The 26070-nt window shown below is 44.3% G+C and overlaps 1 protein-coding gene and 1 pseudogene across 1 annotated transcript; one reads left to right on the forward strand and one right to left on the reverse strand.

The window, feature by feature from the left end:
• LOC134568447 (zinc finger protein 850-like) overlaps window positions 1-26070 on the reverse strand; it is a 466353-nt pseudogene that overhangs the window by 311098 nt on the left and 129185 nt on the right.
• Window positions 7588-9692, forward strand: LOC134569282 (oocyte zinc finger protein XlCOF7.1-like). The gene has a single exon (XM_063428201.1). The coding sequence runs from the start codon at window positions 7588-7590 to the stop codon at window positions 9322-9324; it is 1737 nt and encodes a 578-aa protein (XP_063284271.1). The 3' UTR covers window positions 9325-9692.

A 26070-nucleotide genomic window follows, 5' to 3' on the forward strand; every position in this document is an offset into this window, starting at 1 on the left:
GGGTTTTACTATTTTCATTTCCACTGGCAGGTCTGTAGGTGTGTGTGTATATATGTATGTGTGTGTGTATATATATATATATATATATATATATATATATATATATATATATATATATATATACATATATATATATATATACACATATGCATGTGTGTGTTTGTTCATATATACATATATTCTGCAGTTTGTCTTGTCCTGCATGCCAAAGCTATTTGCTCCCTGCCCTGCTCATCATTGGTTTGTTAACTTAAATGTTATTCAACATTCTGCTTATCTCTAAAGACTTTGTCTGTTATTTCTGCTCCCCCCCTTATTTTATTTATACCCACCCGAATGTCTTGCTTCACCAATCCTCACCTCCTCTGTGCATCTCCATTCCATAGCTTTTATTGCAGTCCTGTTTTGACCCTATCATCTGTCTTCCACAGTCTGAGTTTTAAAAGACCACTTCTAGCAAACCTGAACAGTGCTTAGATTCCCGCCCACCCCTCCCCTCACCACCCCACCCCTCCCCTCACCACCCCACCCCAAGTTCCTTACTACATTTATAGATAGAATCCCACACACAACTTTAGATAATCTCAAATAGCAGCTGCAAACACTACAAGTAATAAGCACAATCCACCTTCTTAACCCCTAACACTCAATCCTTCTCCTTACTTCTGCTCATTCTCCTTTCCTCTAATTACCTAACCATCAGAGCAATGCTCTACATTCTCCTCCTCTCCTTCTCTCTCATCTCCCTCAGGATCAAAATATCCACTTCCACCCACTTCCCTCAACAACACACTCATATTTACATGAATCCCAATTTGCTACACTCCCCCCTTCTCTCATCTCAAGCCCTGCACTCATTTCTCAATTCTCTCTCTCCTGCTCTAACCCAATCTCACCCTAGTCGCCGCCCTTATAAAACCCATTCACACCTCCTGTCACTCTCTCTCCTCCTACTTCTGGCAGCCGGTGACGTCTCTCCCAACCCAGGGCCCCTCACCTCATCTGCTCACACTAAAATAACCAGAAACCATGCAAACCTCCTCCAAATACCCTGCAGTTTATCCTCCTCTACCACAATTCAGTGTGCACTCTGGAATGCTCGCTCCATTTGTAGTAATATCAAATCTACAGCTATACATGACCTCATCATCTCCAACTCACTCACAATACTGGCACTCACTGAGACCTGGCTGTCCCCATCCGATACCGCTACTCCTGCTTCTTTATGTTTCGGTGGTCTACAGTTCTACCATTCTCCTAGACTAGACTGTAAAGGAGGTGGTGTAGGCATCCTTCTCTCCCCTCAATGTACCTTTCAACCTATCCTCCCTGCCCCTGCCCTATCCTTTACTTCCTTTGAAGTTCACACGGTACGCCTTTTTAAGCCCACTCCTTTAAGAATTGCCATCATCTATCGACCCCCCGGTCAACCTAAACTATTTATTGAACACTTTTCCTCCTGGTTACCCCACTTTCTTTCCTCTAGCACTCCCTCTCTCATACTTGGGGACTTCAATATCCCTATCAACAAGCTCAACTGCCCTGATGCCTCTCGTCTGCTCTCTGTAACCTCCTCCTTTGGACTCACACAGATTTCTACCTCAGCAACTCACACTGCAGGAAACACTCTTGACCTCATCTTCACCAATCTCTGTACCACCTCTGATCTCTCCACTGGTCCATTTCCTTTGTCTGACCACCATCTGCTAACATTTAACATCTGCTTACCCCATACCAAAATTTCACCACCATCAACTCTCCAACCTCGCAGAAACCTCAACTCCCTCGATCTCCAGCACTTCTCCACCAAACTTCAAACACTCCTTTTACCCATCTCAAATCTCAACTGCCCTAACTCGGCATCCTCACTCTACAACTCCACTCTCTCCTCTCAACTTGACATCATGGCACCTCCTACAGTTAAACTCAGCAAGCGCCCCCAATTACAACCCTGGCACACTAAGCTGACCCGTTACCTCCAAAAATGTTCCAGAACTGCTGAACGCTGCTGGAGAAAGTCTCACTCTGCATCTGACTTTGTCCACTATAAATTTATGCTGCGCTCCTACAGCATGGCTCTTTCCTCTGCAAAAGTAAACTACTTCAACACCCTCATAAGCACACTGTCCCATCAACCCAAACACCTGTTTCACACTTTTGATGCTCTTCTTCGCCCTGTGACACCCCCTCCTTCCACCACCTTGTCCGCCACCAACTTTGCATCTCATTTCACTGAGAAGATCTCTACAATCAGGAAAGAGATCTCTAATCTCTCTCCTTCCCCTATCTGCTCTGCTCCTGTCCTCCCGCCCCACCACCTGCTCTCTCGATCCTATTCCCTCGCATCTCATCCGCACTTTGTCTCCCTCTCTTGCTCCTCCTCTCGCTAACATTTTCAATCTCTCCCTTTCCTCTGGCACATTTCCCTCACCGTTCAAACATGCAACTGTAACCCCGATTCTGAAAAAGCCCAACTCCCCATCCAACTACCGCCCTATCTCGCTTCTGCCATTTGCCTCCAAGATCCTCGAGAGAGTTGTGTACGCCAGATTGACAAAATTTCTTGAATCAAACTCTCTGTTTGACCCCCTTCAGTCTGGATTCCGTGCTGTGACCAAAGTATCCAACAATTTAATTGCTGCTAAATCTCGCGGCCAATACTCTATCCTAATCCTCCTTGATCTGTCTGCCGCCTTTGATCATCAACAGCTTCTTCACATTCTCCGTAACTTTGGTCTACGGGATACTGCTCTCTCCTGGTGCTCCTCCTTCCTCTCCCAGCGCTCTTTCAGTGTTTCTTTCTCTGGCTCTGCCTCTTCTCCCCAACCCCTCTCTGTTGGCGTCCCCCAAGGTTCTGTCCTCGGCCCCCTGCTTTTCTCTATCTATACTGCCTCCCTTGGTAAACTCATCAGCTCCTTTGGCTTCCAATATCATTTATATGCAGATGACACGCAAATCTACCTGTCCTCCCCTGATCTCTCTCCACCCACCTTGACTTGTGTTTCTGACTGCCTCTCTGCTATTTCCAACTGGATGGCTGCTCACTTCCTTAAACTCAACCTGTACAAAACAGAACTTCTAGTTTTTCCTCCCTCAAGTGCTGTTACTCCCATGTCTGTCAACATCCAAGTCAACGGTGCCACTATCACCTCTACCTCGCAGGCTCGCTGCCTAGTGGTTCTTTTTGATTCTGACCTCTCTTTTACTCCTGATGTCCAATCGATGGCCAAATCCTGTCGCTTCCAACTCAAGAACATAGCGCGCATCCGCCCATATCTAACGCCGGACGCGGCTAAGGTTCATGCTGTTGTTCTCTCTCGCCTTGACTATTGCAATCCCCTTCTCACCGGTCTTACATGTTCCCAGCTTGCACCGCTGCAATCTATAATGAATGCAGCTGCGAGGCTTATTTTCCTGTCCGGTCGCACCTCCCACGCCTCCACGCTCTGTCAATCCCTGCATTGGCTTCCAGTTAGATATAGAGCCCAATTCAAAATTCTGGCGCTTGCTTACAAATCCCTACATAATACTGCTCCAACATACTTATCCTCCCTCATACACAAGTATATTCCGTCGAGACCCCTGCGCTCAGCCCAAGACCTACGCCTATCCTCTGCCCGGATCCCCACCTCTGATGCTCGCCTTCAAGACTTCTCCAGGGCTGCATCTATTCTGTGGAACTCCCTTCCCTCCTCAATCAGACTTTCACCCAGCCTCCACTCCTTCAAGAAATCTTTGAAAACTCACTTCTTCATTAAAGCGTATCAATTAAACTGTCAGCAGGTTTCTCATCCCCCACCCCATGACTCCCTTCCTGCAACTGTCAACAATGACCTACCAAGCACTCAATAAACCCTTCTCTAACAAACTATTTAATTCCCCTACTTTAACCCTTTGTGTCACTATACCCCACTCCCTCTAGCATGTAAGCTCATAGAGCAGGGCCCTCAACCCCCTCTGTTCCTGTACGTCCAGTGGTCTGATCTCAATTATGTGTCTGTTAGTCCACCCATTGTACAGCGCTACGGAATTTGTTGGCGCTATAAAAATAATAAAATAATAATAATAATAATAAACAAGGAATCTAATACAATTTCAATATCAGAACCTTAGGTAGTAGATGCTGCATGTGTTTAGAATGTAGATAAGTGAGGCTTTATGGACTAAATCTAAGTTTGCAAAGCAAATTAAAGAAAAAGAGAGTATACATAGGTTTGCTAGGGAAGGGGGTAAAGCACACAACATACTTAAAGCAGCACTGTCATGGCCGAATCACGTTTTTTTTTCCACCCCCACTCCCGACTCCACTACACCTAACTGACCACTTAGTCAACCCCAAATTTCCCTAAGCCACCCATATTACCTATTGTCTAATCTTAATTTTCTGCCCCGTTCTATATTCAAGGCGCCGCCATCTTTGTGTGGGTAGAGGAAGTCCCTGTGGACCCCCATAATAGCATAAGGGAGATTAAAATCTCCTGAATGCCCCTACTTGCTATAGGGGCATGTCTACTTAACAGTGAGCAGCCTGTGGGGGCCCTAAATAACTAAAGGGGGGGCCTATTGTCCTCCCCCACCCCAGGCCCCCACCCCTGAGCGACGTGTGGGGGCTCTAAATAACAAGGGCGGGGGGACCTATTGTCCTCCCCCCCCCAGGACCCCACCCCTGAGCGACGTGTTGGGGCCCTAAATAACAATAAGGGCGGGGGGACCTATTGTCCTCCCCCCCCCCCGGCCCCCAACCCTGAGAAGCGGGTGGTGGCCCAAAATTAAAATCCCCCCCCCCCAAGTTGACTAGTGGTCCCCAAGCCCCACGTCACCCCCCACCCCATCCAAGTAAAAAACTATCCCCTACCTAGCCCCCTCACCCTAAAATTGGTGATAGGGGAATAAAATAACTAACCTATAAAGAAAAATAAAACTTACCATTTGATGTCTTCATTTTTCTAAAATCTTCATTTTTCTAAAATCTTCATTTTTCAGCCCCCAAAAAGGCCAAATAAAAAACCATCATACCCGTCGAACTTAAAATAAAATAAACCCCAGTGCAAAAAAAAAAAACCTGACGAAAAAGAAATAACCCGACGCTAAAAAAAATTAATCCATCTTCACCCATGGAGGGCATGGCGCAGACTGAGCTCCGCAAGTTCTTTGGAATTTTCCCACGCTGTGTAAAATGACAAAGAGCACTCTGATTTGCTTAAACCAACCAATCAGAGGGTTCTTAGCCTAATTGCAGGGCGGGGCAAGGCTTTATAAGCCTTTCCCCGCCCTGCGGAGCTCAGTCTGCGCCTTGCCCTCCATGGGTGAAGATGGATAAAAGAAATTAGCGTCAGGTTTTTATTTTTGCGCCCAGGTTTTTTATTTTATTTTAAGTTCGACAGGTATGATGGTTTTTTTATTTGGCCTTTTTTGGCGCTGAAAAATGAAGATTTAAGAAAAATTAAGATTTTTGAAAAAAGAAGACATCAAATGGTAAGTTTTATTTTTCTTTACAAGTCAGTTATCTTATTTCCCCCTCACTATTTTAATGATTGAACAGTGCACATTTTTACTATGGTATAGATTGATGTGTTAATCTGACAAGGCAACAATAATAGAGCATGTAAAATGAAATAACGTAAGATTAGGTCTAGAGGTTAGAGCATTTCTATGCAGGCGTACAGGTATTTTTATTTATTTTTTTATATATTTGTATTTCTTCAAAGTTTTTTCATATTACAAATTTCAAGCATACATACCTACAGTACCTCTAAAGCAGTTCAATATATAACAGATATGTATCCAATCTGCTATCATAAAGAAAATACTTTTACAGTCCGTGCATATATAGCTTTAAATACATACACCCATAGAAAATGTCTATAGCATTGCTGATATAAACCATATCTATAGATAACATAAATGACAAATTAGAGGTATAACTAAAAACATTATTCATACCAAACACACACACCATCCCGAAGAACCAAGCATGTAATATCCAATTTCCCTTTCTTTCAATAATGGGTACCTCGTTGCTGGTATCACTTTGGGATCAAACACACAGCGGGGGGACCCAAACAATCTATATTATAAACTGGTATAAATTGGTATATTGCTTGTTTTTTAATTTCAATCCACTCTAATAATTGATTACTTTTCCAATATCTGGCTAATACTATCTTAACTGCCATTAAAATATGTATTATCAGCATAGATTTCTCAGTAGACATAGCGGGCCATCCCAGATGTAACAGAAAACGTTGAGGTGTAAAGGGGATATATATCTGACAGATGTTATAAATCTGTTGGTATACATACTTCCATATATTGCTTAAAATTTTACAGTGCTACCATATATGGAGATAATCTTCTTTCCCATCCTCACATCGCCAGCAGGCATGATTCTGATCTTTATACATTTTAGCCAATTTCACTGGGACCATCTGTTTATGAATTTGTAAAAATTCTCTACTATATTCAAGCAGTGTACCGATTTATTGACTTTAACTATCGCACTTATCATTTCTTGTTCAGAAATTACAATATGTAATTATTTTTCCCACTTAGTCTTAGATTTCCAGACAGAGAATTTCTGAGAATCCTTTAAAAATTCATAACATCTAGAAATATGGCCTTTAGTTCTATAAGTTTCCAGAATTTTTTTAACATTACTAATATTTCTATTAAGCTGGAAGTCCAAGAATTTCGCCAGATAAAATGTAATTCTTAAATATGTAAATATCTCCTTACTATCAATCCCAAACTCTAATTGTAACGAGTGATGTGCTGAACGGTTCGCTGGCGAATTGTAATATGTGTAAAATGCACAAACGGAACTGTTTGTACTTTCCATCATTGAACGCAGATTGTTCGGATGTATACGTTCACAAATTAGCGCCTTGTTCGTAGTCTTTGTTCACAGTTCCATGCAGCAATTATAAGGATAAAACAGGGTTTTTTGTTACAAGGTCTTTCAGCCTTTTGGTAGATAGCTCCCTAATACCGTGGGAATTAGGGAGCTATCTACTAAGCTACTGCAAGATGCAGCAGCGGCAATTAATAGGATCGGAGTTTCATTAATTCGAATGAAATTCCGATACGAACAAAGTCACGAATTGCGTTCTAACACAAAAGGAAAAAATTTTCTCATTCTGTTGGGATGCAATTCGGCAGTTTTGCCGGCGTTCTGTCTTGGTGACAGGACGTTCGGCAATACTGACAGGAAGCATGGTAGGAACAGGGAGGAAAGCTAAGAATTATGGGAAAATTTATCTGACCACCGGAAATAAAGCACACTTTGTTTTATGTTTTAAAGAAAACTAGAGCAGACCGGAAGACATGAATAACAGATCCTGACAGAGGGAGAGAAGATGAATTGATTGGGGAAAGGTAAGTTCGGCATGACAGTGCCGCTTTAATTTCTTCTCAGTCACTGACATCTTATGGTCGTATTTCTTATCTATTAAAAAAAAATATTGTAATTTTTTCTAAGTATGGCAAAAAATAATTTATAGTGACCGATTTCCTTTAACTCCCAGTATATTTCTTTCAGGAGTATTTGTCAGGAGAGATTTTACTGAAAGAAATACACGAAGCAATGCTATGAAGAAATCTTTTAATAACAGAACCAAGGACTTTAACTCTGAAAGTGGAGGATGTTTTAGTCATAAAGAAACTCTTGGTAGACATCCAAGAACTCACACAGTAGATAAACATTTCTTTTGTAGTGAATGTGGAAAATATTTTGTCACTAAAGCAGTTCTTGTCCGTCATCAGAAAGCTCACACAGGAGAGAAATCATTCTCATGTTCTGAATGTGGAAAATGTTTTGTCACTAAAGCAGAGCTTGTCAGTCATCACAGAACTCACACAGGTGTGAAACCGTTCCCATGTTCTGAATGTGGAAAATGTTTTGTAACTAAAGCAGTTCTTGTCCATCATCAGAGAACTCACACAGGAGTGAAACCATTCTCATGTTCTGAATGTGGAAAATGTTTTCGGCAACAATCAAGTCTTGTCAGTCATGAGCGAACTCACACAGGAGAGAAACCGTTCTCGTGTTCTGAATGTGGAAAATGTTTTGTCACTAAAGCAGTGCTTGTCCATCATGAGAGAATTCACACAGGAGAGAAATTGTTCTCATGTTCTGAATGTGGAAAACGTTTTGTAACTAAAGCAGTTCTTGTCCATCATCAGAGAACTCACACAGGAGAGAAACCATTCTCATGTTCTGAATGTGGAAAATGTTTTCGGCAACATTCAAGTCTTGTCAGTCATGAGCGAACTCACACAGGAGAGAAACCGTTTTCATGTTCTGTATGTGGAAAATGTTTTATCAATAAAGCAGTGCTTGTCCATCATGAGAGAATTCACACAGGAGAGAAATTGTTCTCATGTTCTGAATGTGGAAAATGTTTTGTCACTAAAGCAGAGCTTGTCAGTCATCAGAGAACTCACACAGGAGTGAAACCGTTCCCATGTTCTGAATGTGGAAAATGTTTTGTAACTGAAGCAGTTCTTGTCCATCATCAGAGAACTCACACAGGAGAGAAACCATTCTCATGTTCTGAATGTGGAAAATGTTTTCGGCAACATTCAAGTCTTGTCAGTCATGAGCGAACTCACACAGGAGAGAAACCGTTTTCATGTTCTGTATGTGAAAAATGTTTTATCAATAAATCAAACCTTGTTCATCATCAGAGAACTCACACAGGAGAGAAACCATTCTCATGTTCTGAATGTGGAAAATGTTTTGTTAGAAAATCAGCGTTTGTAGATCATCAAAGAGCTCACACAGGAGAGAAACCATTCTCATGTTCTGAATGTGGAAAATGTTTTCTGCATCATTCAAGTCTTGTCAGTCATCAGAGAACTCACACAGGAGAGAAACCATTCTCATGTTCTGAATGTGGAAAATGTTTTCTGCATCATTCAAGTCTTGTCAGTCATCAGAGAGCTCACACAGGAGAGAAACCCTTCTCTTGTTCTGAATGTGGAAAATGTTTTCGGCAACATTCACATCTTGTCAGTCATCAGAGAACTCACACAGGAGAGAAACCGTTCTCATGTTCTGAATGTGGAAAATGTTTTCGGCAACATTCAAATCTTGTCAGTCATCAGAGAACTCACACAGGAGAGAAACCCTTCTCTTGTTCTGAATGTGGAAAATGTTTTCGGCAAGATTCACATCTTGTCAGTCATCAGAGAACTCACACAGGAGAGAAACCGTTCTTATGTTCTGAATGTGGAAAATGTTTTCGGCAACATTCAAATCTTGTCAGTCATCAGAGAACTCACACAGGAGAGAAACCGTTCTCATCTTCTGAATGGGGAAAATGATTTTTCATTAAACCTAATCTTGATAGACATCAGAGATCTCACACAGGTGATGAGTCTCTAAAATTGTATAAGGTATCTATGCATTAACATAGAAATAAAATATCTTGTATTGTGAATTTTGATCATGCTTACACTATACGTAGTAACTGTGATAGTAGCAGTCAACGTACATATGATGACTTTCCAGCAACTCAGGATACATTGTGATTGTATGTTCTGTCTGTTACAGAGTGAAATGCTACTTCCCCCAACCCCATGTTAATACAGACTTCAAGCAAAGGTTATGTTTACTTCAAATTTTCTAGGGTTTTTCTTAGGGCATACAATGCAGCTGAGACCATAACTAATAAATATACTAATTTTGTGTCATATGCCAATCAGCCACTAATAATTTAGAATCAAATGTCAACCTTCTTAAAAATATTTAATGAGCTTTAAAATATCTAATGTGTTTTAGGATTGTATCTTTGTAATATATAGCATTCTTGTATTAGTTGCCAATTACATGATTTCCGACTTCTTTCATACACAGGAACTTAGAGGCCCTACCTAGACATCTAATATCAGTTGTAGAACATATGCCCATTGTATATCAATGATGAAGGCCCACTGTTGTTATAACCTTCGACCCAGCATTCCAGGCAAGACTCCCATGTGTATTAAGAAAGGCATTTTTCTAAATGTATTCATTTAAATTTATGTGTAAATTCTATTTAACCTCCCAAGTGTAACCTTTATTATAACGTATGACTTTAATAATAGATTGGACAGAATGGTGATTAAGCCACATCCCTTTTTAAACTTATTTTAAATAATCAAATAACCTTATCCTAATTAACGGAATTCTTAGATGACATGTAATACCTTTTGCAGATAGCTATTCATCACCAATACTTAACATCAAAAATGGATATTAACTTAAGTGCATACATATTCCTGTATTGGTACAGATGTGTTCAAAGATTTTATGTTATTTTGAGATGCTGTGTATCGTTTGAATAAATATACATTTTAAGGCTGCAAGACAATTTGATTTGATTATTGGAACTCTGATGTGACAAACATCTCAGGATCAGCTAATTTCCTACATTTACTGGTGGAGAAAGCATGGGCAAGATTTAAGTCTTACTGAATAACTAAAAAGATTCTGCTGCAAGAAGATTACAAGAAGATAACTGAAGAAAAAGTCAAACTGTTCCCTGCAATGAGTGCTAGTAAACATCCAAGAGTTCCTATGCAAAGGCAGAGGTGAGCAGTAAGAAAACCATTTGAATGTAGTTTATCCAGTACCGGAGGATTTTGAAGATAATTTTAGATTTACATCCAAAGTCCTTATTATGCTTGTCTATTTAGAAGAAATAGCATGATGGCTGTGACGGATCATCTTGCACCCTGACCGGGCACCTCCGTCAATTGCTGCTTCCTAGTACTTGCGAGCACCGTACTGGAACAAAATAACCACCATAAAACCCACAAATCGCCACAGCTTGGTTGGAGTCTCGCTGTCCTCCACCCACCCTGGATCCAAGGCCAGGATCCAGCTTCCAGTGGGTAGACCTCTCCTAGTCCAGAGAGCGTAGCAGGAACAGCTCTTAGAAGAGCTAGTGATTATACTCAGGGGTGTATTGTGATATAGCAATCCCCAGTGTGTATGTAGTTCTCTGTAGCAAACCCCCCCTTGTTTAGGTAGTTTGCCATGAGTTTTTGGAGGGGCCTGCCCACCCGCCTCCTGCCCTGTGACTATGGCCCCTGGGATGTATGGCTTTTTAAAAGCGTCATTTGGACATAATGAATTTTATTGTGCTGCTTCTGGCCCTTCAACTCATATGAAAAGGATCTGTACTTTTAAACTGGCACTTCGGATGCAGCCGAAGTAGCCGCCATTCAAAAACCGAACACGTGGCGGCAGCCATTTTAATTTAGCCGAACGCGGCCAGCGGTGTTTTGCCGTCGAGTTCATGAAACTAAAACAGGCAACTCGACGGCACGAACACCGCTGACAGTTTACCTTTTCTGGAACCAACTCATTCGACAATTCAAACTATAGTTAACCTTTAAGCCCAGCAGCCTCTTGTGGCGGAACCAGCCTCGCCACTGGGCATTGGAGAAGACTGATTGCCAGCCTCCTGCCCTGTGACTATGGCCCCATGTTAAAATGCGGGTCATTCTGTACTTTCCCTATGTGAGCAGTGTTACCCCAGATAGCTATGCCATGGAGCCCATTCGTATAACGAAAGACTATGGGAAAGACTTTGGCTCCATGGTGATTGAACTGCATGTATGTGATCTGAGCGCCATTCAGTCATAATGTGCGCTCAGATCTAAGCTATCTGGGGATATGTTGAATGTACCTGTTTTATGCAATGGCTGCACAGTTATATATTTTTGTGTATTTTATTGTATTTTGCTACCATGTGGCTAATGGAGTTTTGCCTTTGTCCTTGGAGATTATCTCCAGGATGGAAGACTCTGTGGAACTGGTTTTGGGCAGAAAAGCCATGCTTCATTTGGTCAAATAGGACTTCCCCTTAACTTTTTAACCCCTGAACCGATTGCCCTGATTTTTGAGTATGTGTATATTTCAAGCATGCTGATTCTGAAAATGTATGTTTTATGTGAATGGCATGTATATTTTGGAAGTTATTAATATTTTGTAAAAACTGTTTTTCTCTGCCTGTGATAATTATATTACCCATTGTGTTCAGTAGTCATATCACAGGCAGAGGGGAGGATTTTGTGTGTGAGTGTCTGTGTGTATTGTACGGATTGATTGGTTGTATTTTAAAATCCTGTGGGCAGTACTATGTTTGTGGATTGTGAATAAAAGAGGCTGTATGTGCCAGTACAGTCAGTTCTGCTTGACCTCAAAACGAAGTGTCGTCTCGTTATTGGGGGAATTGGATTGTATGCTTATTGCCAGGAGTGTAAGCTGATTGTATGCTTTTCCTGTTCAGCTGTTTACAGCATTCACATGCTTGAGAGCATTCATATGCTTCTCCGGTTCGGTGGTTGAGGTGTCTGCTGCAGTGCTTGGAGTCCTCAGGAAGCGCTAGGAGCATTCTTCCACGAAGGTGCCCGTCAATCCGTTACACCTCTAAACTACTTTCAATTACTTCCTCCCTTAGACTATTGCAGTGGGCTAATTCTCCCACTCATGTAGCTGGCAATACCCTCGACCTTATTTTCTATTATTCATGCACAGTATCTAATATCTGCAACACTCCATTTCCTCTCTCTGATCACCAGCTCTTATCGTTTGCTCTGAATTACCACCTCACCCAACAACCTCGGCCTAACCCCTCTCAGCTCAGATGGAACCTTAACTCTATTGACCTCTAGCAGCTGTCAGCTGACATTGATTCACAACTGCTATCCATCCCTTCCCTCTCCTGTCCCTCACTGGCCATATCCACATACAACACTACCCTCACATCTGCCTTGAACGCTGCAGCCCCGCTCCAAATATGCACCTTGAGGAGGACACGACCCCAACCTTGGCATAATAAATCAACACGCTATCTGCAGAGTTGCTCCCGTTGAGCTGAATGCTCCTGGAGAAAGTCCCACACCCAGGCAGACTTTCTCCATTACAGATTCATGTTGCTTTCATACAGCGCTGCCCTTGCCCTCGCCAAACAGTCATACTTTTGCTCTCTCATTAGTTCATGCTCCCGCAATCCCAGACGTCTCTTTGACACCTTTAATTCCCTTCTCTGCCCTGCTGTGGCCACCCCCCAAACTAACCTTACAGCTGATAGCTTTGCATGTTACTTTACCGACAAGATTGAACAGCTAAGGAAACAATATTTCCCTCCTTGCCATTCTCTTTCTCAACCACACGTAAATCATGCATTCCCTACTCTCCAGACTTTCTCCCCGGCTACTGAACAAGAGGTGGCTGCGCTTCTCCATTCCTCTCGCCCCACCACTTGCCCGCTCGATCCTGTCCCATCTCACCTCATCAGATCTCTCTCCCCTTGTCTTGTGCCTACCCTAAAACACATCTTTAACTGTTCTGGCACTGTTCCTGCTAACCTTAAACATGCCACTGTAGTACCAATCCTAAAAAAAAACATCTCTACAAACGAACAGATCATACTACCTACAGGAGGGCCGAGGGGAGGGAGGGGACCGCAGAAACAACAGGGGGGGGCGAAAAACAGACACCCAGGGGAACCCAGACTTGCGTGGGATAGACCGCGGCAGACGGGGGACCAGGGGGAATGTCGCCCAAACCCACCTGCAGAAAAGGAACAGGACTAGTCCATTCTATACGAAAGGAGAAAGGAGATGAAAGTAGGGAGAGACGTAGGTAATACCTTACTGTCCGGATAGTATCTAAGTTATCATTACAGGTTACAAAGCTGATCAGACATAAAGGAATCAACAAAAACTTAGAGGCATCAAAAAGCAACGCACAAATAAACCTAGAGGAACTCAGCGGGAATGGAGGGGGAGGGGGGGGAGGAGAGAGGAGGGAGAGCCTGCTGTTATCGGGGGAAGTAAACCCAAGGAGCCAGGGCCGATGGCCCGCACACATAAACACCGACAACCTTGCAGGGGCTCGGAACTGGAGGGGGGGAAGGGGGGAAGGGAGGAAAAGACATAAGATTCAAGCCCACACTAGGACAGCACCTAGCTCAGCATTAGGGTAAGGACCTTACCTAAGGAAAAGTGGGGGTAGGGGGGGAACAAAGGAGCAAAAAGCACCCACAGGGGTGACACAGCAATGCACACACATACCCCTTGACACGAAAAATACATAAAGAGTAGGAAAGCATATCTAACGGAGGACACCCATATCCCAATCCACCGCAGCAATATGAACTGATATAGAAAGTACGAGACATAAGCTGTAGGATGCAAGAAACACTGTGAGCATATTTGTACCAATATGAACGCCTGTTACAATCAAGCGCTTAAAGAACTCAACCTCACCGCACTAGGATAACACATGATTACCATACGAGAAATGGATAGACACACACCATGATGTTAATGCATACACCACTTACGTTTAACGTACATATACCTGCTTTTAGTTACTAGGCCCTGCGAGGCCGCATTGTTACTTTCTGAGACAGAGACCTGCGAGTCTCATTTATGCTATGACTTCATGCTGTTACAAAACTTTAATAAAGCATTTGAAATACTAAAATAAACCATTCCATAACAGTCAAAAAATAAAACATCTCTTGACCCGCCCTCCCCCTCTAAATATCGTCTCATATCCCTGCTCCCTTTCGCATCAAAGCTTTTGGAAAGACTTGTCTTTACCCATGTGTCTCCCTTCCTTAATTCCAACTCTCTTCTTGAGTCTGGCTTCCGCCCTCTCCACTCTACTGAAACTGCTAATGACCTAATCTCCGCTAAATTCAAAGGTCACTACTCCATATTCTCCTTGACCTCTCTGCTGCCTGTTGATCATGCTCTCCTTCTTCAAACTCTTCAATCGCTCGGTCTCTGTGACTCTGTCCTCTCTTGGTTTTCCTCCTATCTCTCACAACGCTCATTCAGTGTCTCCTTTTCCAAGGATACCTCCTCCCCGCGTCCTGTCTCAGTTGGAGTTCCCCAAGGCTCTGTCCTTGGTCCCCTTCTATTTTCTCTTTAAACTGCCTCTCTTGGTAAACTTATTGCCTCTTTTGGATTCCACTACCACCTGTACGCTGATGACACTCAGATATACCTCTCCTCCCCGGACCTCTCCCCTGCCGTCCTGCAACGTGTCACTGCTTGCCTGTCTTCCATCTCTGACTGGATGTTCTCACGCTTTCTGAAACTTAACCTCTCTAAAACTGAACTCCTTGTCTTTCCTCCTCCTAATACTGATCCTCCTCTCTCGCTCTCCCTTCAAGTCAGTGATATCCACATAAGTCCATCCCTGCAAGCGCGCTGTCTTGGAGTCATACTTGACTCTGGTCTCACCTTTGAGTCTCACATCCACTTTGTTGCCAAGTCCTGTAGGTTCCAACACAAAAACATAGCCCGCATCCGCCCCTTTCTTACGCAAGATGCTACCAAGGAGCTTGTCCGTGCTCTAGTAATTTCCCGCATGGATTACTGTAACCCTCTCCTGATTGGTCTCCCCAAAAGCCATATTGCCCCGCTACAGTCTGTAATGAATGCTGCAGCTAGACTGATTTTCCTCTCTAGTCGGTCCTCTCACACCTCACCCCTCTGCCTGTCCTTACATTGGCTCCCTGTATCCTATGGGAGTCAATTCAAAGTGCTAACCCATACATTTAAAGCACTGAACAATTCTAGCCCCTCTTATCTCTTCACTGATCCATAGGTATGCCCCTCCTCGTACCCTCCGCTCTGCCCGTGACCACCTCCTGACCGCTGCTCGCACCCGTACGGCCAACTCGCATTTGCAGGACCTCTCGCGGGCGGCTCCTTTTCCTATGGAATAGCTTGTCTACTGCCATTAGACTCTCCCCTAGTCTTCAATCATTTAAGAAGGGCCTTAAAACCCATCTCTTCAGGAAAGCTTATGGCCTCCCAGAGTAATCTCTACCTTACATACCTGTCTCTTGCTCTCTCCTATGGGACAGTGCTTTGCTCTCTCCTCCAGCTCTGCTTCACTCCCACCCTATTTGATATTCCCTGTCCTAATGTTTCTAATACCCCACCTCCTATAGTCTCTAAGCTCATTTGAGCAGGGTCCTCTTCAACCTATTGTTCCTGTAAGCTTTCTTGTAATTGTCCTACTTTGAGTTACATCCCCCCTCTCAAAATATTGTAAAGCGCTACGGAATCTGTTGGCGCTATATAAACGGCAATAATAACATGGGAAATAGACCGGCTGCACAGCCTGATTTTCTGGAACTGTTTTGGGCATGAGAATGAGCATGCGGTCGGTCAAAAGAGACTTCCAGCTAACTCCCGAATGGCTCAACGGATTTGAATGAAATTTGGATATGTTGTTCCCATAACTATGCTGTTTCTAATAATTTATGTGAATGTGATGTGTACTTTTGGAGTTATAGAAATTGGGTAAAAGTGTGTGTTTAAACTTTACGGTTAATTATGTTATCTCTCAGGCTAAGGGGAGGGGATGTGTGGGAGGTAACCAGTTGGTGACTGGTTAATTCCTAATTGTCTGTGGGTGTCTCCCTTGCATGGAAGAATTGCATAAAAGCAGAGTATGTCATTAAACCTCAGTTCTACTTCACCCTCATTTTAGAGTCCTGTCTCTTATTGGGGGAATCTGCTACAATGGATTGATATGCTGTTCATACTCCCTTGCTATAATCACTAAGTTCTTTTGAGAGCGTGCTCCTGTGTTACTCTCTTGGAAAAGAGGTTTACCCACTGGAGCCTGGAGCTTTGTCATAGGTCCAGGCTGGGTAGGAGACGGCGAGACCCCAACCAAGCTGCAGCGGTTTGGGAGGTCTGTGTTGGTTATGGTGTCTGGCGGAGTGCTTGGAGCCCTCAGGAAGTGCTAGGAGCATCCTTCAACGGAGGTCCCCAGTCGGGGTGCAAGGTGATTTGTTACATTATCCAATCCCCCAAACCTGAGCCAAGACTTCATGAAGGCGTAAATGAATCTCTTTAATGGGAGCCACACATGGCCTTATATGACCATCCCCATGCAAGGGGTACGCCCACCGGGATCTTGTGGGGGACTGATTTTAGACTTCACAGATCAATAACAATAAGGTCACAAGGTACGACACTCCCACACACAGCACACAATCGCTCCCCTCTGCTTGGGAGATAATTTAATCAGTAACTGTACTAATTCTAATCAAATTATTTCCAAGCACAGAAAATCCAAACTTTTTTAAAAACACCCCAAAAGTACCCTAAAAAATACATAAAACACCACAAATGTTACATCCCCTGATAGCCCTGATCTGGGTGGCAAACATATTCAAAAATCACCCAGATCAGTTCAGGAATTAACTGGAAGTCTTATTTTTTAAAACCTTCACTCCAGTAGAAGTGCTGGCAGCCGGGCAGAGCGCCACTGGCCTCTGCCCCCCAAGTATCCCCAGCTATTTGCCTATCTACACTGGGAAGGCCGAAGGTGGTGATCCTTCACCCTACAACCTAGGACCTACAGGCCAGTACTATTTATTGTGGGGTAGCTACTCTGCCAATTTGTATTTGTGGGTGGGTTGCGAGACTAACTTTGGCACTGACCGACAGAAGGTCAGGTCCCTGGTTAGTCTCCCCCCCAAAAGAGGAGATATGTTACAGACTGCCTTTTGTAACTGGTTCTTTATTATTATAAAGGGAAAATAGACCTACCGCACAGACTAAATCTGTGGAACGGCTTTGGGCAGGGAAATATCTGGTCACATCCACCTTTCATCCACCGGTCCAATTCGACTCATTTCTTGATATGTTGTTTCCCTGATTGGACTGGTTATGAAAATGTAACTTGTGTTAAAATTGTATGCTTAGTTTTAGAGTTACAGAAAATGTGAAAAAGTATATATTTTTTTAACTTGGAGATAATTGAGCTGATATAATTGTAAGAAATGATGAATTAGAATCAAATTAGAAGGTAAATCAAGTTTAAGAAATAGAATGTAGATCTGTATGATTGACCTTTGGACCTTTAATATCAAAAGGAGATTTTACAAGTGCCATGTAAACCAGGAGGAACAAGGTGGGGTAATTCCCAGGACAAACAGTCTTTGATCTAACTGTTAATGTAGATGGGACAGTTGGGGTTATCAACTCCAAAATCAAAGGCCTTTTGTCTTACTGTTAACAAAGCATACCTTAGAACAGGATATTAAACCAGTTTGTTCATCCTGAGTTTTGTGTTATCAATAGGGTGTTAATGAGTTTTCCCCAACTTATATTTAAATAACAAATAGCTGTTTACTTCTATTATGAACCACCTACATCAAACAAGAAATAAGGAATTTATTGTTTAGCTTTTGATCTTCCCAAACCCATCACATGCCCCCAAGATAATTTAGGTAGATGGAGGGAAGATATGGGTAAATGGAAGGAACAACTTCAAAGAGAAAAAGCTGTATAAATGTAGGCCCAAAATGGCTAGAAGGAGGGCAGTTCTGGTAGAAGCTTTCAATGAGTGACTACCAAGCAGAGGTCCAGAGGAGAGTTCAATATACAGATCTACACTCTGTTGGTAACTATATTTGACTGGGATACTTGGTTGTTTTCTGTGATAGTTGTGGTACTGTATTGTTTTATATCATTGTGTGTTGTTTGGTTTAACCTCACTATATTTGCTGTGTATTAGATTATAGAGCAGGTTGAATTATTGCACATACTGTATATGTGCTGTGTATTATACTTTAGAGCACATTGTTAATGCATTTACTAATATATATCTATGAGTGGTCTTTGTTTTGTAGCTTGTATATGAACTGTTTATTATTCTGATGCAAGTTAATAACCAATATATATTGTGGTTGCTTTAATTAATTATTTGAGATATTGTATTTATGGAAAGTGTTGTGATTATTCCATTCTTCTGTCATACACTGTGACTTGAATGTTATTAATTATTGAGGTTTCTATGTTTAATACTCTTTTATTAAACCTGATGTATTACCAGTGAATTTATTTCTTTTATTACACTTGTCCGTGTGTTTTATTTGTTGCACCTTCCTCAAAGAACAGGGACCCTGTGTGGAAGGGTAAACTGTAATTTCTTACATAATGATTAACTCAATTATCTCCTAAGCAGAGGGGAGGAATGTACAGTGATTAATGGGTGTGCTTTTACTGTAAATCTGTAACTGATTGGCTGCTGTATTTTCACCTTCAGTGCCCCACCAGGTCCACGTGGGTGGTAACCTTACTGTAAAACCTGCATAAACGAAGCTGCTTGTTTGGTCATTAAATCAGTTCTGCTTAACCCTTCAAAACGTATGGACAACTCTGCAGTATTTGACCATTTAGGCAGCATTTTTTCTTTATAGATTGTCTTTGATCTATAAATACTGTGTATATTCTTTTTAGACCAGGCTTGCAGTCTAAGATACCTATATATTTTTTTCAGACATTGACCGTGTACATATTATTAAATTCAGGATTCTGAACTAGTATAGACAATTATAGCAAGCTAGGGAGGCACAGCCATTTGGCAGTGGAGATTAATTTATTGTTTCTGACCTTTTACTGGGTAATATGATTATACATTTACATTTTTCACTTATTATACTTTATTTGACATTATTTAGTTAGATGTCCAGTTAGTACTCACACACCAGGACTAGTTCTACAGTAGTGTGGATACTCTTTGTTACCTTAACAATAGGGGTTAAGCCCCAAATGACACCTCTGGAGTGTCAATAAAGGTGTACAGTCTACGGAGTGTGTGGATTAGTCCTATCCGTAGATTTATCTTTCCCTTCAATGGATGGGATATCGTGACTACACTACAGCACAGCATCTTGCCGGGAAGAGGGACGTCTCCAACGGCAGATACCCCTCTACAACCTGGGTAGCCGTTAGAATCTTGTATACATCCCCTCCCCCCACTGGAACGGCCACAGTTTGACCTGACCATTTGTGCTCTGGACTAATGTGATTGTAGCGCCGGTGTCCCTTAGTCCTTCAGCGGAGTGACCCTCCAGCCATACTTTCTGCCTGTGGTGCTGGTGGTTTTCCAGTACATCGGGTCTGCTTCGTGAAGGGGTCCTAGGTATTCTTCCATGGGGGTCTCTTGGTTCACACACAGTGCCCGGACTGGTCGGTGGGGACCAGGCGAGGGGGATTTGTAACTCCTAGAGGTGCAGTTGTTGAGGGGGCAGCTGGTAATGAGGTGCCCGGGTTGTTTGCACTGGTAGCAAGTAGGTCGTGGGCAGTCAGCGTGGTGGCTGTTGGGTGGTCCCATGTATCGGGTAGGTCCCGCTGGCCCAGAGTCTTGAAAATCATTTTGGGTCGTTGCTCTGTAATTATCCTTGATCTCCGTTTTGCTTACAAGTCAGGAGTTTACGGACTCTTGTAGCCAAAAATTTTGATGCTCGTCGAGCAATTTTACTGCTTCGTTAAGGGTGCCTGGCTGCCTGTCTTTTAGGCATTCTCTTTCTTTCTGGTCTATGCCATCGTAAAAGTGTTCCAATAAAAACAGCTCAAGTATTTCTGAAGCCGTTACTGCCTGGCACCCATTGATCCAATGTGTGGCAAGCCTTTGCATCCTGTGAGCCCATTCGCTATGTGTATCATTCAGTTTCTGTTTTTTATTCCAAAATTGTCTGCGATACGTGTCGGGGGTTACAGCATAATGCCTTAGCAGTGTATCTTTGATTTCCGCATATTGGGTCACCTCCTCAGAAGTTAGTGTTCGGAATGCGTCCGAGGCGTGCCCAGATAATTTTCCGGCAAGTATGGTGGGTCATTCTTCAATGGGGATCTGGTGGAGCGCACATTGCCTCTCGAAGTCGAAATTTGTCGATCCCAGTCTCGCTCTCTAGGAGGGGCTTGAAAGCCGCATAGGGGATCTTTCGCCTCCCAGTGGTCTCTGACGGGGTGGTCGTTATGGTTGGCCCGGGGCAATGTTGAGCGTTGATAAGGCTGAGCTTGTGGGCCCTAGACGCCCGTATATCCGCCTCTGCCTCGGCAATCAGCTGCTGTACCAGCTCTATAGAAGGGTTCGGCCCGTAGAAGGGGAGTCTCTCCCAGACAATCCTTGTCTTTTCATCACCAGCCATCACCGGGGTCTCTGCCATGGTGAAGCACTGGTCCAACTCTGTTAACTCTGCAATCAGCTCCCTCCTAGGATGATTGCTGGCGGTTCCACTTCGGCTCTCCAGTAAATCCTTTAAGGTGGTGTGCTTCAATTTACCATAGGTGCTCTACATTCGTTCTGGGTCTCCCCTAGGAACTCCAGGACCATCCTGCCGCTGCCACCAAATGTTACAGTTGCCTCCAGGCTGGCTGGAAGTTGGACCACTTAGATGTCCTGATTCACGGTCTTGGAGAGCGTCGCTCCGATCAGCATACATAATATTCCTGGGAATGTAGATATTCTCCACTAGCTATGAGCAGAGCTAGTATAACACCTTTCCCTACAACACAAGTGTAACGGACCGCCTGGCACCCTGACTGGGTATCTCCGTTACTGCTCCTAGCGCTTCCCGAGGGCTCTAAGTGCTCCACCAGACACCACAACCACCGCAGACCACACGAACCGCCGCAGTTTGGTTGGGGTCTCGCCGTCTCCTACCCACCCTGGACCTAAGACAAGACTCCAGGCTCCTGTGGGTGAACCTCTCCTCCAAGAGAGTGAAACAGGAACAAGCTCTTAAAAGAGCTTAGAAGTGATTATCCAAGGGAGCATGCAGAGCATAGTAATCCCTTGTAGTGATATAGCATTTCCCCTAATAAGAGATAAGACTCTAGATTGAGGGTTAAGCAGGAACAGACTGAGCTGTGGTTTTGTTGCTTCTTTTATACAGGTTTTTACACAATTTTACCACCCACATGGTTTTGTAGAACAGCTAATTAAACACGTACAATACAGTTAAACACTCCCATTCATTCCAGCAAAAATCCTCCCTTCTGCCTGTGATATAATTACTGAACACAATGGGTTAACGTAATTACCACAGGCAGGAAAAATATACTTTTTACACATTTACTATAACTTTAAAAATATACATACAATCTCCATAAAAGTTACATATTATTAATCAGCATACTTCAAATACAAACATACCCAAAAATCATACAATTCCCTCCAGTGGTTTAAAAGTTAGTTGGAAGTTAGTCGGTCTATTTTATGCAGAAAAATGACTAAGTCCTATTTGAATGCACGAATGGACGCTGTTTGTGCAAATGGCTTAGTAAAACCGTTTGTTTGAATTGTCGAACGCACTTCGATTCCATCCGAAGCGTCAAAGTGGAGGAGAAGGTAAGGGTCAGCGTTGTTCGTGCAAATGTGTAGTCGATTTTAGTTCCATGAATTTCCCGGCACACACCGCTGACCGCGTAAGACTAAACAAAGATGGCCGTGTTCGACTATACGAACAGCGGCCACCCAGCGGTCAGCAATTAACCTGCGGTTAACCATTAGCATGGGAGGTAAATTGCCTGCACACTTCCACTTGGTCCGCCTGTGCAGTAAGTGGTTCGGTAAGCCCCATTTACCGAACCACATTAGAAAAGGACATTCACATAGCATTTTAAAGGTCTGGGGACACGGTCTAAAAGGGGCATTGTTCCCAAAAGTTGCAGTATGCCCATAGACCGTTCTTAAAGGGCCATACACTCCAGGGCCATAGTCATGAGGCAGGAGGCTGACAAGCAGGCTTCTCCATACGCCAGGGGAACAGAGCAGTTTGGCACATAGAAAGCCAGTGGCATATGGCAGCTTGTCACAACGAGTCGAGGCTGCGAGTTGAGGGTAAAACTAACTGTTTAATGGGCACTCATGCATGGCTTTAAATACAAGTTTTCAGGCCAGAGCAACACCCCTCTGGACCTGATGATACACAGGGCAATACATTGTCACAGTCAATAGGAACAAAGAACATTTTATAAAACACTCCCCCCTACCCTGGAGATAATTGGTCTCAACTGTTACAGTAACTCAATTTCCTCCAGGTACATGAAATAACCACACTTTATTGTATACAGAAAAACAGGATAAAAATACATATCTTTTATACCCCTTTTTAAACCCCAGTGGGGTTTGTGTAAACTATTGTCCGAGAATAGGGCCATGAGTTTGCTGATCAAGTCCCGCTGGGCGTTCGACAACAAAAGATGGCCGCTGCCACGTGTTAGGCATGCGAACGGCGATCCCCCTGTCGATAAGTACTTATGTTGCGGTTAACCACAGAAACCGCAGCTTCCAGGTGGTTAATTAGGGGCACACGCCAGGGGCCAGGTGGTCGGTTGTTCGGTAGTAATTTTGGCTCGTTGTTCGGTACCCCGTTTGACCTTTTATATACGAACGGTGACCACCCTGATGCCAGGTAATTAGACTGTGGTTAACCACAAACCGCAGCTCCCGGGTGGTTGATTGTCGGCACACTCCTCAGGTAGGGTGGTCATCCGTTCGTCGGTTGGTTCGGTGAAAAGGAGATGAAGGGGGTTAATTAGGGGCACACGCCAAGGGCCGGGTGGTCAGTCCTTCGTGTATACGAAGGGTTTGTAAGGGTTGTTCAGATATAAAGTAGCAAAAAGGGGAAACAAAAGCAACTGGGTTGTAGTGGACAGAGGGGATCTCTGTAACAAAGATTATGAGTGTGTATGTCTGTGATTGTGTAACTGTAATTATGTGGGTCTGTAACGGACCGTTTAGCTCAAAAGGGGATAAAACCCAGTTTAGGCGATAATCCCCTTTAGATAGACGAGCAGCTACTATAAGCACCAATTCCCCGAACTCCCAAACTGCACGGATTCACCAACTCTCGAACAGCAGACACACGAACCCTGGAAGCAGCCGAACAGGAAAAGCCATACGAACAGCTTACACTCCTGGCAATCGGCATACAGTCCCCTTCCCCCAAGAAAGAGACAACACTTCAGCTTCAGGGTTAAGCAGGAACTCATTTACTCAGGGCTATCTGCCCAGTATTTATGCAGGTCTCCCACCTGGTGGACACTCCTCTAGGGGACCAAATGGAAGACTGTAACAAAGGACAGACATAAACCAATTACAGACACACAGCAGTAAACATTCCCACAATGCATCATGGCTTCCTCCCTTCTGCCCTGGAGATAATTGTAGAAGTAATCCAATTATCTCCCAGGTCAAAGACAAGACTCCATTACACATGTGGGAACCTAAATACAGTATTATGCTTTAAAATATATAAAGTTACTTTTAATACATTAAACACAGACATGTAACATATCCCCAGATAGCTCAGGTCTGGGTGCACATTATTAGGTGAATGGCACCCAGACCAAACAAATACAGTTTAATCGCCATGGAGCCAAAGTCTTTTATCACACGAATAGGCTCCATGGCACAGCTATCTGGGTTACCACAGTTCACATAGAAATACCGAATTTCAGTGTTCGGTTAACCTTGTACGATTATGAACCAGGCGACGGACGGCTCAGCGGTGTTCGTGCAATTAAGTGTCCGTTTACAGTTCCATAGTTTGAGCGCTGAACACCGCTGCCCGTTCGGTAGTTAAAATGGCCGCTGCCACGTGTTCGGCAAACGAACAAAGGCCACCCAGCGTTCATCAATTAAGCTGCGGTTAATCGCAGCTTCTGGGCGGTCAATTGACTGCACACTCCAGCTCCTAGGTGGTCCCTCATACGGTAGTTTGTTCGGTAGCTGGAATCTACCGAACACCCCGGCTGAAAGGCATGAATATGCCTTTCTGCAGGGAAAATAAGCTTTTTAAAGTCTGGTCCATAGTCCAAAGGAAGCAGGCGAGCAACCAGGCTTCTCCAGCTCATAGTGGCGAGGTTGGTTTCGCCACACTTCTCCCCTTTACCAATTAGACTAACAGGGTACCTGACCTCCTGCCAGTCAGTGCCCTGGTTAGTCCAGCAACCCACCCACAAAACACAACTATTAGTACAGCCCCCCCACAATAACTGGGTACTACACCTGAAAAAATTACAAACTTGTCCAGGTCCGGGTGTCTCACCCTGACTGTGTGGGGAACAGTTAGGCTGCCTTGGTGGGTTGCTGAGTGGGCAGAGACCAGCGGTACTCTGCCCTGATGCCAGTGCTACCACGGAAGTAGCCTGGTGGGAGCCTGGTTGTGGGAGGGAGAGACCGACTGTCTCCCCTTTGGATACACCGCTCTGTGGTTGGGGGACAGGACCGACCGTCCCTACCCCTTGGCCTGTAAGTGCAGAGACTACGGTCCCATTTGCACAGTTGCGGGGCTTAACATCTCCCCTTGGTGGGTTAGGCTGCCGCTGGAGAGAGGGTGTAACAAGCTCCTCTCTCTGGACGGTAAACTGCCGCTGGGGAGAGGGGTTAGCAGGCTCCTCTCCCTGCCACTCTCTCTGCTGGTGGAAAGGGGGACCAGCTGTCTCCCCTTTCATTCTCTTGTCCTGCTGCTGGGGTGTGAGACTGACGGTCTCTGTTCCCTGCAGGACACTCAGTCGCTGGGGAGGAAGGACGGCACCTTCAGCTCCCTGGGGTGCACACTGCCGCTGGGGAGGAATGACGATACATTCTGCTCCCTGGGGGACACACTGCCGCTGGGGAGGACGGACGACACCATCAGCTCCCTGGGGTACACACTGCCGCTGGGGAGGAAGGACTGCACCTTCTGCTCCCTGGGACACACACTGCCGCTGGGGAGGATGGACGACACCATCAGCTCCCTGGGGTACACACTGCCGCTGGGGAGGAAGGACGGCACCTTCTGCTCCCTGGGGTACACACTGCCGCTGGGGAGGAAGGACGGCACCTTCTGCTCCCTGGGACACACACTGCCGCTGGGGAGGACGGACGACACCATCAGCTCCCTGGGGTACACACTGCCGCTGGGGAGGAAGAACTGCACCTTCTGCTCCGTGGGACACACACTGCCGCTGGGGGGGACGGACGACACCATCAGCTCCCTGGGGCACACACTGCCGCTGGGGAGGAAGGACAACACGCTTCTCTCCCTGCAACTTGCTCGGCCACTGGGGTCTCTCCCTGTTACAAATCGCTATTTGTAACTGGCCCTTTAAATGAGAAAGTGCCCTGCTTCCCTGGATTGTGGAGAAGCATGTTTGCCAGCCTCCTGCCTCATGACTATGGCCCCTGGAAGATTGTGCCCCTGAAAATGTATTAACTTTAATTGGGTGTGTATGGCCCTTTAAGAACCGTCTGGGGACATA

This window comes from Pelobates fuscus, chromosome 7, assembly GCF_036172605.1.
Source record: "Pelobates fuscus isolate aPelFus1 chromosome 7, aPelFus1.pri, whole genome shotgun sequence".
NCBI lineage: Eukaryota > Metazoa > Chordata > Amphibia > Anura > Pelobatidae > Pelobates > Pelobates fuscus.